Source organism: Astatotilapia calliptera, chromosome 19, assembly GCF_964374335.1.
Source record: "Astatotilapia calliptera chromosome 19, fAstCal68.1, whole genome shotgun sequence".
Lineage (NCBI taxonomy): Eukaryota > Metazoa > Chordata > Actinopteri > Cichliformes > Cichlidae > Astatotilapia > Astatotilapia calliptera.
This window is the reverse complement of record NC_137440.1, coordinates 17,846,127-17,865,248: the sequence shown is the minus strand read 5'-3', so window position 1 is coordinate 17,865,248 and position 19,122 is coordinate 17,846,127. Positions and strand designations below refer to the sequence as shown.

The 19,122-nt window shown below is 38.2% G+C and overlaps 1 protein-coding gene and 1 pseudogene across 4 annotated transcripts; one reads left to right on the top strand and one right to left on the bottom strand.

Moving 5' to 3' along the window:
* Nucleotides 1–78: 78 nt before the first annotated feature.
* On the bottom strand, nucleotides 79–12,509 carry LOC113012562 (matrilin-3-like). 4 transcript variants are annotated; one of them, XM_080293789.1, is made up of 12 exons: nucleotides 11,934–12,509; nucleotides 10,869–11,003; nucleotides 10,136–10,711; nucleotides 8,901–9,020; nucleotides 7,314–7,433; nucleotides 5,948–6,067; nucleotides 5,719–5,838; nucleotides 5,476–5,595; nucleotides 4,368–4,493; nucleotides 3,251–3,370; nucleotides 1,592–1,692; nucleotides 79–1,032 (listed from the first exon to the last, which is right to left on the bottom strand). In XM_080293789.1, exons 1-12 carry the CDS (start codon nucleotides 12,202–12,204, stop codon nucleotides 979–981), a joined length of 1,983 nt encoding a protein of 660 aa, XP_080149915.1. In that variant the 5' UTR covers nucleotides 12,205–12,509; the 3' UTR covers nucleotides 79–978. The 4 variants fall into 4 exon arrangements, with proteins under 4 accessions (XP_080149915.1, XP_080149916.1, XP_080149917.1 ...); XM_080293790.1 differs by lacking the exon at nucleotides 3,251–3,370; XM_080293791.1 differs by lacking the exons at nucleotides 5,476–5,595; nucleotides 5,719–5,838; nucleotides 5,948–6,067.
* A 696-nt stretch (nucleotides 12,510–13,205) lies between these two features.
* On the top strand, nucleotides 13,206–18,311 carry LOC113012678 (G-protein coupled receptor family C group 6 member A-like; annotated as a pseudogene).
* The last annotated feature ends 811 nt before the right edge of the window (nucleotides 18,312–19,122 follow it).

Below are 19,122 nucleotides of genomic sequence, written 5' to 3'. Positions count from 1 at the left end.
ATAAAGATTATTATCAGACAGTTAAAGTGTTAAAATGAATGATAAATTTGTAAATAACACAATATAAGAAATTTTAAATCCTTTGTTTCAGAAAATTTATTTTTCATTTGCCACTAAATACCCTTTACAAAATCAATATACAGACAGTTAAGTACGAATATACATTATGTCATGCACATGGTCGTCTATTTAAACAGCACATGTATATAGAGTAAGTCAAGTTTTTAAAACTTTTCACGAAAACAGACTTTCATGGCCAAGTGTGCAAAGTACTGGAAGAGTTGGTAATACTTAAACTCTTTGAACTACTTTCCATCTCCTTCAAACAAAATAGTAATTACTAATCACATTTGTGCAAGCAAAACAATAATTATAATCATAATAAAAAGGTTATCAAACAATCCAGGTATCAAAGGGAGGGGTATAATAAATCGTTGTGATGTAACATGCCATAAGCCTGTTGAATCAGCCTTCATTTTTGGTCTTTTTTAGAATGCTGCAATCTGACGGACAACTATAAAACTCTTGTTACATAAGAGATTAGCTTATATTTTTCTGCTATGGAGGCTTAGTGTTCTGCCAAGAGCTACACTGCACGGACATAGAAAAGCTCTCAAAGTAGCGTATGCACAATAGGAAAGTAATAGGCTGTCTACTCAATAAACAACAATTATAGAAGCAGAGATGTTTAGTTGACTACATGTTGATAAACAAGTTGTCATCCATATTTGAATAGGAACCCAGGTATATGTAAACATGTACACCAGTTTTACCTGACTTTACAGCAAGAAGTAAAAACAGATTGGGCAGCAAATTAAAAAAAATAATCATATTTAATATGACAAAAATCAAAACCACGCACACTTTCACTGAAATGTTAACATTCCAGTTTACAGATGTTTACAGGTTGACTCCCATGGGTCGTGAAGCTGGATGTAATGCATGCCCTGCACTTGTCCTCTGATGGTATTGATGCTCTTAATATTGCTGGTGGCTTTCAATCTGATTCACTTTGTCTGAGAGTTCATCGAGTGAGACACAGAGTCAAAGAAAAAGCAAGTTTTGACTTAACCTTGAAGTGACTGAGTGGGCTCTTTTGCATGGAAACATAATCCGTTTACATGAGAAGACAAAGTTTGTCCTGTTTTTATGAATTAACAACAAATCTTGTTCGAGATTTGAATACTCAGTTTCATGGGAGCAACATTAGCCTCCCTACTTTGTTTAGATTTGAAACACCGGGAGATCCTTGTGTCTTTGAGTAGAACCTTTGAGTAGAACTGATGGTACTGTTTTTTATCATTTCTGGAAGAACATCAAGATATGGTACCAATCACCAGTTAGTGGAACAAGGATATGGGACAGGTGTGTGAAATATATAAATGCTTTTTTAAAATTTATTCATTTGTGTTACTGAAACAATGAAATTTTGATTTAAAATGACGTATTTCTATAAAAAAAATATATCAGGATATTTAATGCCCCTGCTCAGTTTTTTCAGTTGCTAAGATAGTTTGGCTCGGGCTGAGACACAAAGTAAAGACAGATATTTCTTTCATGCAGTTATCACATTTTTAAGAAAAAGGATATGCTTTCTGCTCAGCTCCTGAATGGTTGACTGTACTTTTTTCTGGAACACAATCTGAGCTTCACACATGCAGGCATCCTCGGTTATTTCACTCCTCATTTCCTCTGAAAGAGTAAAATAAAATTATTGAGACAGTCAAATAATATCACAGGTGTTTTTTCATGTCTTCTCAGCTCTCCACTTGTTTAAGGATCAACAGCAGCAACCAACATGTTTTAAACCTTTCAAAGAATCAGTGCTCAATAAGTAAACTGTTTTAAAGATTAATAAATCTTATGAATCTTAGATGTTATTTTTAATAAAAAGAGTTGGTGGTTATTGATAAGATGATATGCATCAGAAGAACCAACATGATTTGTCCTTTGTGAGGGAGATCAGATCATAAACATGGATTTCATGACATATAATCAATGCTTAAAGAAATACTATTCACATGTACAACATATATGTACTACAAATAGCAATGAAAAAAAACAAAACAAAACAAGAAACAGTAATAACAGGTAATAACTCCAGTCAAAGCTTTTTCTTTAGTTGGGCCAGAGTTCTCCATCACAAAATTTCCACTCCAGTTCCAGCATCTCATGTCATAATCTTTGCTGGACCAGCACATGTAATGCTTGCCACTGATCTTCGTTAGCTGTAGACTTTTCCACAAAATGAAGGATGCAAAATGAAAAACACAAAACATTAATACATAGATATCATTGCAAAAAAATGTAAACTTAAATGGGAAGATTCAGTATTATAGGCTTGACCATGTTCCCAAGCAGATACAATGGAATTTATTATATCTGTATTATAGACTGTATATAAAGGATGGCATGACATGTGCTGTTACTCATGGGTTTTGACTGCTGATGTTTGATTGTTTGTTTGCTTAGGGGGTTGAGTTTTTTCTTTTTTGTTTTTTGACAAATAAAGAAGGAGGGCTGAGTTATTGGCTAATGCCATTAAGCTTGGTTAGTAGTCTACATCCATAAACTGTACAGGTCTGTACATTTCAGATTTTTCTTTATTCGTTTGGTCTGCATCACAAAGCAAGTTATATCCTTTGTAGGTTAATTCAATTAAAATGCTCCAAAAGGCACCAACAGAACAAATACAGTCAACATGTTCAGTTCTATGACTCCAATTTGCCAGAGGTGAGCCTATCAAACACCAATAGGCCATCGCTATGACCAACAAACATGAACAGCATCAATGACCAGAATTAACTGTTGGTCAGATGGAGTCTATGTTGCCACTGCATTAGGTAAATTATCCATAAGGCATATAACAAATATCACTCATGTCAATGCTTATGTTAAATAGCAATGTCCTCCCTACCCTCAGGTAAAGTGGGTGCTCAGATAGATGTGGTAGAACCTGTGGGTTTTCCAATCACTCAGACACCAGGGATCACATAATAGGTATAAATCTTTGAGCTCATCCAGATTTTTACATACAAATTCCATTTAGGAAAATAGTGAAGCCTATAGACACTGTCAGAGAATATGACTGTAAATACAAATATAATACTGGCATCTCACCTTTGAGGGCTTACCGAAACCATGTGCCACATCTCTTAGTAAAACAATATTGCATATCCACCATATCAGTTGCACATTACAGAAAACCTAGGCTTGAAGATTTATGCTGACAAAAAGGTAAAATTCTTACGGGAACATGTTTTCTGGTCTGTATTCAACACATATCCTTCTCGACACTTGCATGTGTAAGAAACACCGTTGTTGATACAAATATGCTGGCAGTCATGTCCCTGAGCGCAAGCATCTGAACCTGCAATAATATTAATTGACTTGGTTATTCTGTCAACCGCAGCTTTGTTCTCATTCTCATAATACGAGGCATGGCTTAAAAAGTTATCCACTCCCACTCAGTTGGAGAGAAATCCATTTAAATTTGGCTGACCTCCCCTGAAGATTATCTTCTTATGCACCTCTTGTCAAATGCCACTGTTAAGTTTCGGTCACTCCCGTTCTGACGACGTGCCAGATTGAATTTGCACTTTCAAAACGAACCTCAAGTATGCACAGAGAGCAAACATCCAATTCTTTGTTAAACTGACCAGACTTTCATTTTGGGAATCATTACTGTTGATAAGAGCTGGCGCCTCTAAAACCTAGCTCTTATTAACAACAGCGGAGGGTCTGAAGTATCAAAACCTACAGGCTTCAGGTTAATAGTACAACCATAAGGACTTTTGTTATTTTTCTGGCATTCACAGGGACATTCACAATGCCTGCCATTGTGCCAGCATGTACCCATGCACATTGGATTAAGAAGAAGGAGCCAATTCTTGATCACCAAACAATTCTGCCAAATTAGTTCTCTGCAAATTTGTCCACTTCCTTAAAATGTTATTCGAGTTAAAGCATCTCATGCTGCTTCTAGGTGTGTTTTACAGGCACCATCCAACCAAGAGGTGATACTAGTGAAGGCCCTTACAGCCTCTTGGTTGGCTTGAAACCTAACATATGTCACAGATGGGCTGGAGGCAGACCTGAGGTGCACAAGAAGATTACTTTAAAGCAGAAACTGTACAAATGTACATTCTTATGAGCTTTTTATGAGAGGTGTCACAGAACTTTTTGATGACACATTAACATTAGGTCCCCCTGAATCATTTTTCTAGCATTATATATCATGTATAATACTTTTGTTTTGTACCTTTCTTTCCAAGCTCCTTAGACTATAATACATTTGCTCCACAATTTCTTGAATCTTTATGGCATAACAAAATATTCTAAGAAATTTAAAAACAAATCTTTCTTACGTGAGCAAGTTTTCTGATCCACGTTCAGCACATATCCCACTCGACATTTGCAGATGTATGAATTACCATTATTAACACATATGTGCTGGCAGTCGTGTCCCTGGGCACACGCATCTGAACTGGAACCTGAAAAGAAACACTCATCCCCTCAGCACCTCATGATAAAACAAATAATCAGTTGTCTGTATAAAGAATACTTGGTTAGGCCTCAATCACATAGGCTTAGATACCAGTCAGTAGCCCACTGCCAACCACCAGTTACTATGGAAAAATGTGTGTTATCCGGCCAATTGGAAAATATTTCCTGACTGTTGCCAGATGAAATAAGAAAAAAAGATTGTGCTGCACCAAAAACCTCTTTGTGATTTGCTAGCCAACTGCCATGGTTGCCCACAGTCTGCATGAAAGATTTTGACCTGTCTGCAAACACTCCCTGTTTACTCTCCAAATTGCAGTGAAATTAGAAAATGTTAAAATCTTACTTTGAAGGAAAACAGTCTTTATTTCAAGTTTGCATCAAATCACACATCTCTATCACTTGGTGAGCAGTTTAAGATTATTTGCAGACAAGTCAATTCAATTCAGTTTTATTTATACAGCATCAAATCACAACAGGAGTCACCTCAAGTCTACTGGTAGTCACGGCAACTTGTAAGAAACTAGAGCAATCACTAAGAGGTTTTTGGTACAGCACCATATAACTCTTTGCAGCCTATTTAATACTAGAGACTACCAGCAACCTTCAGAAACCCCTCACCAACTCCTCACACGACACAGTTATCTCTAGCGAGTGGCATGTAGCAATCAGTTTCACAGTGACTGACAATCACTTGCAACTGATCAGGAATACACATTTTTTCACTTCTAACTGATGGTGTTCAGTCAGGGAAGCGCAGAGAGCTGTGTAACTCAAATCTCTTAAATCTTTCACTGAAAGAATAGAAGTAATTTCAGATCAGAACAATAGACCATGTGTACAAGAGATGATGAGTTTTGCTACGCTAAAGATGAAAAACTACACTCTGGTGAAGTACAGCAGTTTTGTGGGCATGCTTTGAAATGCTGGATCACACCACTGATACCAAACAGACATACTGAAAAGTCTTACGTGAGCATGTTTTCTGGTCTGCATTCAAAACATATCCCACGTGACATTCACAGAGATACGAATCGTCACTGTGGACACAAATGTGCTGGCAATCATGTCCTTTTGCACAAAAGTCCAACCCTGTAAAGAAACAGCTCCACATCTGACTGACTTATACTGATGACACGATCCAATCCACTTCTATTGTTAAAAACTCTCCTTTAGTTTATGAAAAACAAACATATTGAGATTTAAGTTTCTTACGTGAGCATGTTTTCTGGTCTGGATTCAATGTGTATCCCATTTTACATTTGCACATGTATGAATCACCAGTGCTGAAACAAATGTGCTGGCAGTCATGTCCCTGGGGACATGTATCTGAACCTGGAAGAAAAAAACTTTAACATCTACCTGGTTCAGTCACAGAGTTCAACAAAGCAGACTCTGAAGCAAAACCAAGACACATCTGAATTGTAAGGATCCAGGTTCTCACGTGAGCATGTTTTCTTATCTGGATTCAATACATATCCCACTCGACATTTGCAGATGTATGAGTCATCACTGTTAACACAAGTGTGCTGGCAATCATGACCGTGGGCACATGGATCAGAACCTGAAAAGAGATCACACGTGATGTGATGTTTTATATAATCAGAGCTAAGCTTTGGCCTTTTGGTGACTGGCAATTTTGCCTTTTAGAGTTAATGTTAAAAGACCAAAACAGAATAGTTCAGTAAACAATACATGAGAATATTAGCTTTATGCAGTCCTTGCCAAAGTGAGTTAAAAATATTTTACCCTTTGGTCTGTCAGTTCCTGTCTACCAAACTTGCTGCCATTAAAAATAATAACAACAAACAACCTCATCCTTATTCTGGGAGCATGAAAAACAAAATTTCTTGATCACAAAGGCCCATTATATAACATTTATTCTTACGTAAACATGTTTTTGATCTGAATTTAACATATATTCCTCATGACATGTGCAGAGGTATGGATCATTATCACTGGCACAAATATGTTTGCACTCATTTTTCTGGTCACATATCACAAATCTGAAAAGAGTCACTTGTACAGTTGCTTGTATCTTTAGCCCCTGAACGTTATTATGGGTCAGTATTTTATAAATAAATGTTAAATTAAGCTGGCACTCCCAGCTTAATGTCCTCATCTGGCCATCCCTACATAAACTGAGCGACGTGCATATGGAGAATTGCGATTCACGATTCACGCACTTACATCTTCTCGTAACTTTGTGTGTGTGTGTGGGGGGGGGGGGGGGGGGGGGTGAAGATCTCTGTCTAAATAAATAAATCTGGGTAAATTCCCAGATGCAAGATAATTCTTAATTTTATTGGGGGGGGGGGCGGGTCATAACCCACCTAACCCCCCTGGAAATTTCACCCCTGGCATACATCTGCATGTTTTCTGGTCTGCATTCAACATTAACCCATCTTGATACATACCAAGGTAAGAATCTCTATTGACAGCAGCAGTTCCTGAACTTGTGGCGCTTATTACAGGCGCTGTCATGTGCTCGATGCCTTAGCTTGAAGTCTCCCTTAAACTGTTTGCTCTGTGATTTGACCACAGATCTCAATCAAATGAGAGGAAACATCAGTTCTTATGTGTGCTTCTTCTTAGTACTGGTTTCTAATATTCACCTGACAGGCCAAAGTCTGAAGGTCGGGATAGATTTTACTTACTTCCAGACCATGGGAAATACAATGTGCTGAAAGGTTAAGGTGAGTTTTTTTAATGTCCAAACCCAAAAATCAAACTCAGCACAATTAACAACATTATTAATAAATATGAATTCTCAAAAGCAAATCAATTGATAAAAAAAATCATATACTTACGTGAGCATGTTTTCTGGTCCGCATTCAGTACATATCCAACTCGACACTTGCAGGTGTACGAGTCATCACTGTTGATACAAATGTGTTGGCAGTCATTTCCCCGGGCACATGGATCTGAACCTGGAAAGAAACACGCATTCACGTTTGAGTGAAAGAGTTTTCAGTTTACAAATAACAGCTAAGAAGGCTTTTCTGCACTATTAGAGTTTGTGCCGCTCATTAATGCAGGCTTTCACCATGCCCTGCTTATTTAATTTGTGCTGAATAGTGTTTGTCCTAATCTATTTAGAGCAACCCAAAACATTAGTAACAAGAGTTGGTATGCAGTGTGTGTGTCTTCAGAACAAAGTGCCCAAACCAGCTAATGTTCAAAAGGAGTTTCACAACATGTGAAATTTTGAAATAAGTTTTCCTTTCTTATCCAGATTACAGTTAAAAAATATAAGTTTTAGTTGTGTCTACTACTGTGGTAGATGGGACGCATACAGCCAAAATCCAAATTTCATATGGTTAAAAAAAATTATTTCATACATCTATCCATTTTGCTTGCTACTTATCCGCCTTAGTGTAGATGGGTGGGCTTTAACCTGGGAAGTATACCTGGGACGGATCAGCTTTAATGAACCATCCATTTACAAAACAGATGAACAGCTCAAGATATTTTCGAAAAGTATTTCCACAATCATCCAAAATTAATGCAATAAAGCATATAAATCCATCTACTTTGTCAGTAACAAAGCTCTAAAACCGACCTCTTGACTTGGATAAAATTAACAGTTCCTTAAAATGATCCATTCTTAATGACTGTTAGCACAACACAAATGCTTCCTGCACCTCCTTCTCTGCAATTTTCAGTTTTAATATCATTCAATATAAAATAAATCAAATCTGAAATAAAGTTTCAACCTACCCCCCTTAGAATCATCTTATTTTATAGGAACTTTTTTCCAAATTCCTTGTAATGTGAGCACCCAGATGGGCCTGGATCAAAGAGAGTCTCGGGATCAGTGGATGATCCAAGTATGAGCCAGCAGATGAGTTCACTGTACTAAGCACAATAGTCATGGATGTTCTGCTCTCAAGTTTAGTAAATATGAGTTTATATATACTCCCAATGCCTCTGTTCATGCACAGGAAGAATATGAAAGTGAGGCAGATAAAATGCTTAAAGTATATAAGGTATAATTCACATTGTCACTGCAGATGACTTTTGTTTGGTATGTTCTTCAAATATCATCATATTTGAGGCAGTTGGATTTATTGTGATTATATTTAAAGGTTATACAAAGAAACTACAGCTAGACAATAAGCCTGGTAAATATAGAAAAATAGGAAAGAATATAGGTAAAAAATTAGATCTTTCATATACTATAACGTGGTTTGACCAGTTAGTTACCCATACCACATGGTTATAATGCCCTTGAAAGTTTACAAAAAATGCCTTTTATTAAATCTTTCCCAGTGGATTATAAGAAAACAAATCAAACATCCAGGACACCAATGCATGTTTCTGTTGGGGGGATGGTAAAAAAAGAAAAAAGGTTAAACAATGGATATAAATGTGAAGAAAAACATAAAGACTCTTACGTGAGCATGTTTTCATGTCCAGGTTAAGGATGTAGCCCGGGCGACACTTACAGTTGTAAGAGTCGCCACTGTTGACACAAATATGCTGGCAGTTGTGTCCCTGAGCACATGGCTCCAAACCTGAAAAGAAACACTCCAGTGTCTGATTGGCTTAGGTCTAGTGATTCATTGAAATCAATTATTTTGTGTTGCGCATCTATGTTAGTATGCTGCAAGTATGCTTCTAGCAATCTGCATCATGCAAATTAGATTCATCTCTGTGCTTCAGCTACAGTGATGTTATAGCAAAGAGTTATTTGTGAAGAAAGAGGTGTTTTTAAATTCAAGTTTCCAGAACTTAAAAAAAGACAATTCCATGAAGTACAAGTCAAACAGATAAAATCCAAACACAAATATTTGCATATTTAAAGCATGTTAAAAGTCTTGCAAAGTTTGACATAATGTATAATGGTGCATGGCTAGCATAAGAAATAGACTTTGTTAGTTTGTGTGGAACCACAATTTGGAAGGAGAAACTAAGCTTGGCATTTTTATATCAACTGTTTTTTTAACTGAAAAACCTTGAAATTTCCACTTAAAATGATTTTACTCAAATAAAATAATTATTTGACTTTTTATGATACGTGGCTATTAATTTCATGTGAGAGGCTGCGAAGGCCATAATTGGAGAGCACCTGAGCAGGCCTGCAGGTAACTAAGCAAGGCACATGTCATGAGGCGCAAACTGCAATGCTGCACGTGAAGCGGAGCACGCTCTCTGTGAAAATAAAGACAGCATCATATCAGGTTTCAACCATTTTAAGGTATCAAAGTACTTCGAGTTTCCTCCAAGTCAGCAGATCAACCAGTGACAGGAGGTTGGTCTTCTCTTTTAAGTTGGTTAGTATAACTTGTGCGTGTTTAATTCCGGCAACATCAACACCATTCTTACTTTCTCTCCATCTGAATGGCTATAGTTAATGATGCCCTTTTTGGAGGTAAATCACTAGTTACCTTGTCCTTGTTCTAAAGAAGAGGACTGTAACTTTAGAATGGAGATTCCCTCTATGGTGCTGCCCATACAATCACAGCTGAATAAAAGAAGGATGGCTCTGACGTACCGTTGTTTCCTTTATCATCATGCTCATTTATTCTGTTACCCTCCTTCCTGCTATCTAGGCTGTAATCATCACTTCCAGGATCTACACGTTTATCCTCACTCCCATCATCATCATCATCATCATCTTCATCCTTACCACACAAAGTTTCCCTAAATTTGGAAGTGAGCTTCTCTATGACACCATAAGTCTCCACATAGAAGACATGGTCATCATAAGGTTGGCTGGCCATGAGTCGGAGGGACGCCACATCAGCTCTGTCTACTCCCACAGCGTAGATCTCGATTCCTGCTGCTCGTGCTGATGCTGACACTTCCTCCACCTTGTCCTGGGGCCTCCCATCTGTCACTATGATGGCCACCTTGGCGATGCTTGCAGAGCCAGCTCGGGCTCCTGCCTCCATGGTGAAAGCTTTGTCCATGGCCGTCTTAATGGCCATCCCTGTCATGGTGCCTGAAGCAAGGGGCTCAACACGGGCCAGTGCCTGCTTCACATGGGACTTGTCAGAATATGTGTTCAGCAGAAACTCGATTTGCACGGTGCTGGCATAATTGACGAGGCCTACTCGAGTGGCATCAGAGCCAATGGCCAAACTGTCCACCATGTCCACCAGGAACTCCTTGGCTTTTTCAAACTCAGCAGGACGTACACTGCGGGAGCTGTCAATGATGAAAACCAGATCTATTGGTCGATTTCTGCAGTTGGTTCTTGTTGCTTTAAGAAAAAAAATAGCATGTTTTTGTGGTTTTTAATGAAAATCAGTTTATCTTAAGACAAGCACTGCAACAGTTACTGCAAAGTTTTATTTTCAGTCACAAATCAAAACTCATTCTAGAAATTAAACAGATTTATTAATGTTTCAGTTTAGTACCTGCATTAGTTCTGATGGATCCTCTGGAGTCTCCAGCAGGCTTCCAGGATCCAAGCGGTGCAGCTTTGTCTTGCAGCGGTGAAAGCAGCTTTGGACTTTTTTGTAGTGGCTGAGACGTGGAATATGTGCCAGCATCTTTGCCAAGCAACAAAGAAAAGTTAAGAGGGAAAAGAATTAAAGCTCTGGCTGCTTTAATTTAGTGCAAAAAGAGAAGAAAAAGCAACAAAACACCAGTCATGCTAAAAATAATTTTCGATGACCTTTTTCTATAAATGATTCTAGAAACGTACAATTTAAGTAGGTAATGAATCTGAGCAAGTCTGAGCAGTTAACCAGTAAGTGAAGGGATAAGCAGAATTATAAATTAGTACAATAGATAAGTGATGATTAATTGGTTAAAACAACTCAGTAAATATATGCCAAAGAGACTAAACCGTTAGCTAATAGTATGTAATAAAAATAAGCGAGTGACAAACAGTGCAGCTAACTGAAACTATGACTGAAGTGAAATTGTGAGTAGAAAAAAAGGTATGGCAGTACAGGTAGACACTTACAAACTAGTTACAAACGAGTTAAACAGTAGATTACCATTTAATAGAAGAAAGGCGTGTTAACCGATAAACTGTTAAACTATACAGAAAAAAAGTTGTTAAACATAAAAGATAAACAAAACAAAGTCGTTTCTTGAACGTAAAATTATTTATTATTATCAAAATATAATGGATAAGCAAAGAAACTGTTAGTTTGTCTAGATAATTAGACAAACAACAGATTGTTAGTAGTAACAAAAAGATTGCTTGCTTTAAAAAAGGTTTTTGGACATATATTTTAAGCACTATTTAAATTCACTTTAGTTTCAAAAGTCACCTACATAAAAAGTAAAATAAAGAAACTATTACGTTTCAAAAAGTAATCAGTTACAACAAAGTTAAGAAATTATCTACTGTTATTGTGAATTTATATTATAAAGAAATATATACAAAGTGAGAGCAAAGGACCATTGCACACTGCGTCCACAGCAGGTGGATGGATATCACGTCCTTCCTGTCAGGTAGTTGTTGGTACCTGCTCGCGCCTTCCGCTGCTCCTGGACTCCTTGGACGGTAAAATCATCCGCCTGGTGCTGGTGAAATTTTTCGTCATTTAGTGCTTCGTCGGAGGTTTGGACAGTAGATCTGTTATCGTCGAGGCGCCCATAGAACTTCGGGGGGACCTGCGGGGACACTCGTGGAATTGGGGGCGTAATGTGCGACCGGGGCTGTGAGAAAGTGCCTAAAGATCCCGGTGCCAGGACAACGCCGATAACGCAGACCAGTCCCCACATTAATGAAGCCATGTCTGTTTTCTGCGGTCCTCCTCAGGGTGCCCTCTGGGTGTCCGCTGCTACAGCTGGATGTAACGCCTTTATATGATCTGCTCCACGGCCCATAGGGCGTGGGAACCGGAGGCCCAATCCATATAGGAGGGCGGTTTCAAAGCAAAAGCTGCTCTTAGTTTCCTGTAACAGTGCAGTGCGACATAACGTGACAAAATAAAATAATCCTACTAATTAATTAATTACATATAAATGTGGGAAATATATGAAAATGCATAGAATATTATAAATATTATTTTGAGAAATACCAAAGAAGAAAATAAAAAAATACAGATTAGGCGTTTGTATAATGTATAATATCATTCTTACTTCTTTTGACTTAAGGAATTTGATTTGAGTTCGATAGCTTAATCCTCACATCTTTCACCGAGTTGATCAGGTCCCATGATCCTCACTTTCAATACTGAATGTAACAGAAACAGTTTTTGCAACATCATTGAAACAGCGCTCTAGCTATAGTGAATGATAGCATTTCTAGTGATTGATTTCATTAAAGTAAAACGGATTGTACTATTAGGCATATAATTCTCAATGAAGGTTGTTAAATGAAACATGCTGCCCTCTCATGGGTTGCTGTGAAAACTGCACCACATGTTTGGATCAGTAATGTCTTTCAATTAAAAAAAACTTGAAACCTAGTCTTAATACCTTTGGATTACTTAGAATTTGAGCTCTGCATATGTTTTTTCCTCTTCTCAAAATATCTTGGATGGAAATCAAATGCATTTTGCATCTCCAGCATTTATAGACACAAAAATCTAATGGAGGAATGAAAACCATTCTTCTGAGCAATATTCCCCTGTTTTTAGTGCTTTTGTGATGGTGATGGTGGAAAGAAATGTCTAACACATCAATCTGCATTGTCATCCTGAAGAAACCAATCCCATAACAGTGATCACTCAGATATACTGTGTCATCCTTTGCATAAACCTTTTTGATTGGAGAACAGGTGGATGCAAACCATGCAAACAAAAGATCTCTCACAGGGAAACAACAACCCCTCACTGTGCAAAGTAACAGGTTAGGCTTTTCCTTTAAATCGTCATGCACCAGCTTAGTCATACATATAGATCCCACATAGATATTTAAAGTAAATAAAAAAAATAATACAATGTAAGTGTTACAATCATAATATTGCACTGTTTCATGGACAGGATGTACAAATGTTCCTCCGCAGTCAGGTAATGATATACGCCATCAGAAAAATCAAGCTACCTAACATCACCATAGGATACGACATCTATGACACCTGTGGAGATGTCGGCCTCGCTGTGAGAGCGACTCTTGAGCTGCTGAAGAGTCAGTCAGACCCACGAAGCTGTTTATTACCATCAGAGCCCCAAATGAAGGTGGTGATTGGAGAAAGGTACTCGGAAGTATCGATAGCTGTAGCAAGAATTGTTGCTCTGTCATCAGTTGCCCAGGTTTGTTTTCTATTCATTTGATACTGTCCTACAAAGCTCAGTTAGAAACACAAAGAGACATTAATAATAATAAGGACCAGTAGAAATGTAATGATTTTGGCAACTAAATCTTTAGATTGTATATCTGTTGAAACTGATGTATTGTAATATCTCCTTATGTCTGTTTAACAGATTGGTTATGCATCAACTAGTGAGTTTCTCAGCGACAGATTCAAGCTTCTGCGAACAGTGCAGAGCGATAAATATCAGGCAAGAGGTATTGTTGAGCTGGTGAAGAAGTTTCTTTGTTCACCTCTTGTCAGCTGATTTTATGACAAACAACTCCCAGACCCAAACTGAGCTGAATGAACTACTGGAAAAAATAAAAAACTCCTCTGCTGAGGCCATCATTCTCTTCACAAAGGAGACTAATGCAGAAATCATCCTGGAAGCAGCTATTAAACACAAAGTTAACAGAACGTGGATTGCAAGTGATGCATGGTCCAGCTCTCCAAAGATCTCTGCAATGTCAGGCATCGAGCTGGCAGGAGAAGTTTTTGGGTTCATATTTAAGCAGAAAGAGGTGCCTGGCTTTAAAGACTGTGTCATCTCAATGTTTAATTGAACTGAAAACGCCCTTCTCGAAGATTACCTGACGCAGAATCCACTTTGTTCAAATCAGTCTGAAGAAGAAAGACAATGTGTGGAACCGAGTTTCTTGGCTTCTTACATCGACCAGGATGAATCTTATAGGATCTATTTAGCTGTTCAAGTCATTGGTGAGGGGCTCAGATGCTTGCTGAAGTGGGACAACCACCAGTGTGAACATAGCCCCAAATTCACAGCCTTAGAGGTACAGTAAAGATAGCTTGTTGATTATCAATTGTTTGTCTTTGACAAATAATTTTTATACATTTGTCCCTAAAAAGGATTATATAATAAATTTGCTTGATTTTCAAGAGTATCTGGTATCTGCAAAAAAATAAGGATAAATAAAATCAGTCTCCCGCTTGTTGGGGAGAAGAGAGTGAGAAGTTTAGCAGCAAACCTCTATAAAGTACAATTAACCAACTGCTAACAGGTGTGTTGCCTCCTGAGCCCCACCTCCACTCTCCCTATCACATACACAAAACCAGGAAGAGAACTACACAAGCATATCCCTGTATAGAAACTTGTGCAATATATTTTTCAAAGAGCACCCTTAAATTTGTCATCACATTCATGGCTTTAAATGGTTTGAAACTCGCTGCTGATCATTTTTTAATGTCCTGAGATTTTGGGAACTTAACTTCTTGCCACAAGTTACCAATATTTCTGTTATTGTTGCAGAGCCTTTTCCTACTAACAGTAAAACAAAAAAATGTTTTAAACTTTATATTTTAGTTTGTAGAAAAGTTTGGTTGATTTACAATGTTTTATCTCTACAGTTTCTCTCAGAAATCCAAAGAGTCAACTTTAACATGAGCACCACACACATATCCTTCAATAGTGATGGAGATCCTAGGATGGGATATGATATCGTATACTGGAACATGTCTGAATTCAAACAGGGTGCAAAAATAGAAACTATTGGGAAATACAGTCCAGATGGAAAAATTAAAATCCCATTATATCTTTTCAAAGACCTGATAAATGACACGGTGAGAGGACAACTAACATGAATTTATTTCCCAACATAATTTATATCATGTAGTAATGCAATTGTTTCCTTTTAAGGTGTCCGCTTACAACTGCTCAAACCTGTGGAGCAGGATACGAGTTTCAGAGGGGAAGTGTTGTCAATGTTGTGTTGCATGTGTGATTGGAGAGTTTTCCCCTGGAAAAGGTAAGATGATGATTATCTAAATTATGCTGTGCTTAATAATCCTATATAGTCACATCAATGCAAATTTATGATACTTATTTGCAAGAATTACTCACATCATACAGTAAAGTAATAACGTCTACTGACTTTTGAATAGTTTATTACCATTTGGACACTGGTTTTATTAATACCTGAGCAATAAACCTTTAAAATTCAGTTTTGCCACATAAACCAGCTCAAACACAAGACACAGAAACTTAAACAAAGATAAAGGTACTTCTAAGAAAACAGATTCGCATGTAAACATTGTTATTACTCTTTAAAAAAAAATCAAATAACAATTATAAAGTTGATTATTACCATAAAGTACTATAGTGCTTTTATTAAAGCGATCGTAGCTCAAGAGTTGGCAGTTCGTCTTGTAATTGGAAGGTTGCCGTTTCGAGCCCCGGCTCGGACAGTCTCGGTCGTTGTGTCCTTGGGCAAGACACTTCACCCTACTGCATACTGGTGTTGGCCAGAGGAGCTGATGGTGCAATATGGCAGCCTCGCTTCTGTCAGTCTGCCCCAGGGCAGCTCCGGCTACAACTGTAGCTTGCCTCCACAAGTGTGTGAATGTGAGAGTGAATGTATAGTGGAATTGTAAAGCGCTTTGAGGGTCTCGAAAAGCGCTATATAAATGCAATCCATCTTTGTTAAAAACGTGACCTCATTTCCATAATTATCCTATATCAGTTTTTACATTAATTTGCAAATATTTTCAAATATTACTCTCACACTTCTGCTCTGTAATCAGATATTACAGTTAAACTTCCATGTTTAAAACCAAGTTGTCTACATTTAGGCTTTTGCATGTTGAATAAGAAAATATTTTCTCTTTCTTCATGTTTTTAAATATTATTTGTCTTTCTCTGTGCAGGTTCAAGGTGTAAACCCTGCAGTGAAAGGCAATATTCGTCTAAAAAGTTGCATCGGTGTTTGAACAAAACAGTTGAGTTTCTCCCGTGGTCTGATCCTTTCTCGATCATCCTCTGTTCTCTGGCAGCCACTGGGATCATTGTTACTGTTGTGTTTGCTGTTCTGTTTGCAATCAATCTTAGAACTCCCGCTGTCCCTGCTGGCTGGCTTCTGCCTTACGTTCACTTTCATTGACAAACCTACTCAGAACTTAAACTGCGTAGGTTTGCCGCTCTTTGGTATAGTCTTTACCCTCTGCATCTCTTGCATTCTGGCCAACTTGTTTCAAATCTTGTTGGGCTTCAACTTTGATCTGACGATTGGGCCCTGGATAAAGAAGCTAAATCAACCACTGGTGCTTGTGACTGTTGTCTCTGGGATCCAGGTGGCCGTATCAGTGTCATGGCTTATCTTCAACCCACCCACTCCTCAAGAGATCCAAGTGGGCAAAACTATCCTGCACCAGTGTGAGATGACGTCCTTTGGGTACTTTTGGGTTCAGCCATGCTAGTCTACAATGGTTGCTTGGGCCTTACTTGTTTCCTTTTTGCATTCAAGGGTAGACAGCTGCCAGATTTGTATAAAAATGCTTCTTTAATCACTGTCAGTATGATGCTGTTCATGGTTATCTGGATTATCTTCCTCCCACTTTATCTCACCATGTCAGGGAAGTACAAACCAGCAATAGAAGGTGCAGCCATCCTTACTTCCTGCTTCAGCATCCTCTTCAGTCACTTGGCTCCCAAGTGTTTTATTATCTTGTTCAGGAAAGAGCTTAACCAAGAGAGCGCCATCACTGAGTACATTTGGAAGCATTATGAGCGGAAGGGTTTACCTGTGATTGGCACACAACACTGATTTGCAAAGAAATAAATCTTGGGTTCATGTGAGATTCCCTGGCAGTTTATGGGAAGACTGTCTGTTCACCTCATTGGCTAATGAGTTGCCGCAAGGGCAATATACCCTGTTTTAACCTTTCTGACTCTAACCGTTTCCATTTTCTTGACGGCTCATCCAATTCATGGTCACGGATGGGCTGAAGCGTATCTCTTCTCTAAGTAGGCAAAGAGGCTGAGTACACCCAGAACAACCAGACTCTAAGGGTAATTATACAACTTGAAGTCTCTTTGCAAGTATGAGTCACCCCCCGTGGTGAACCGTCTTTCACTCAAAGAGCCCACCTCACAATGCAAACTTTAAGCCCTAATAAGAAGAAACAGGTGATGTGCAAATTATCTTTGGTTATCATAACTAAATCCAATTTTTTTCACATCTTGTAAAGATGTAAAGAGCCTCTGTCAATATATTCACTATTCCTTCTTCTTTGTTCAAACCATCTCAGCCTTGCCTTTCTTACTTTTTTTCAATGTGAGCTGTCCCACTGATGTAGTCAATTCTAAGTGGTACAAGCAGAAAGAGATACAGTTTATGTAGCTTACTGTTTGGGTAGGTGAGGATTCTTTCATGTCTTGAACATCCAGCTTTTTCTTGTTTTCTTCTGCTGTTGTCTACATCCAAGCAGTGCTCACCTGTGAAGAAATGATAGTTGTTTTAAAATTTTTGGTTAACGCATTAGTGCGGTTAGCTTGTTAACACGTTAGCGTTAGCACCGTGCAGCCCCACGCACGGGGCGTTCCGTGTTAACTCGCTAACGGAGATTTGCCGCGTTAATGCGGTTATGGCGTTAACGTCATTTTATCGAGATTAACGCTGACAGCACTAATTTTGTTTGTTTTTTCAGAAATAGTTTACTGCAATATTTCACTAAATGCCTGTAAACTGTAAATTAAGAAAACTAAGAATTCTTTTGTTAAATTAAGCTCTAGCTAATAAGAGAATGAAAATCCAACAGGAATATGTTGATGTAAGTCAAGTTAGGAGACATCTGGGTGGAAGGCTGTGAAAGCTACCTCAGATGATCTCAGTGCTTTATCGCCATTTCTATCTGGTGTGATCTATTTTATGGTTTGTGTTTTAGTGGTTGATGTTTATTAAACTGTATTTTATTCAAATATACCTCTTTTTTTAGACTGGTCCTTTCACATAATCCAATTATCAAGTCACTGTTTGTAATCCTGAATTCTTTGTTTAAAGACACTCATTGCACGATGCCCATGACTAGTAATATCTTAAAATATTCCAATTTAACTAAAGCTTTTAAGAGAGTATGAAGAAAGAAATACTTTGACTTCATTTCGAAAACACACCAACATTCGCTATTGCAACAGCAGTTTTCTTTGTGTACAGGCTGTGACCAGCTAACCTGCTGCTGCTGATCTGAGGTTTACTGCACAACTGAATTCAACAATATAATACATTGACCGTGTACTGATGATACTGTCTTTATACTTAACAATTTAAAGTTAGTATACCGGTAGAATTTAGTGAATGAATCTAAGCATCATCAGCTAAAATTCATATTGTCTGTTACTCTTAATATAACTCTAATGTACTCTGGTGTGGTCCCACGGGCTAAGGACTGACCACTAGGCATTTGAAATAAGCCCCTCCCCAGGCCTTGGTCCAAGGTGGGGCCACAGTATCCCTGCTCTGATTGAGGTTGCTTACTTGGGTGTGTCTGGCGCCTCACTCAGGACTGAGTTGAGTTCATTTGCGTCACAGCTGTGTGAAGGCAGGCGGGAATGGTGGACCCAAGAGCAGGATTCACAGAGGCAAACGTAACTCAAAAACACTCGGCTTTATTCCTGGATTGCA

Bases quoted from the DNA above. Each gene is read 5' to 3' on its own strand.
- LOC113012562 (XM_080293789.1), bottom strand. From the start codon at position 12,204: ATGGCTTCATTAATGTGGGGACTGGTCTGCGTTATCGGCGTTGTCCTG. The intron at 6,068-7,313 runs GTAAGTATATGA...ATCTCTTTTCAG, and splicing joins GGACCAGAAAACATGCTCAC to GTTCTGATCCATGTGCCCAC. The intron at 3,371-4,367 runs GTAAGAAAGATT...ATATTATTGCAG, and splicing joins GGATCAGAAAACTTGCTCAC to GTTCAGATGCTTGCGCTCAG.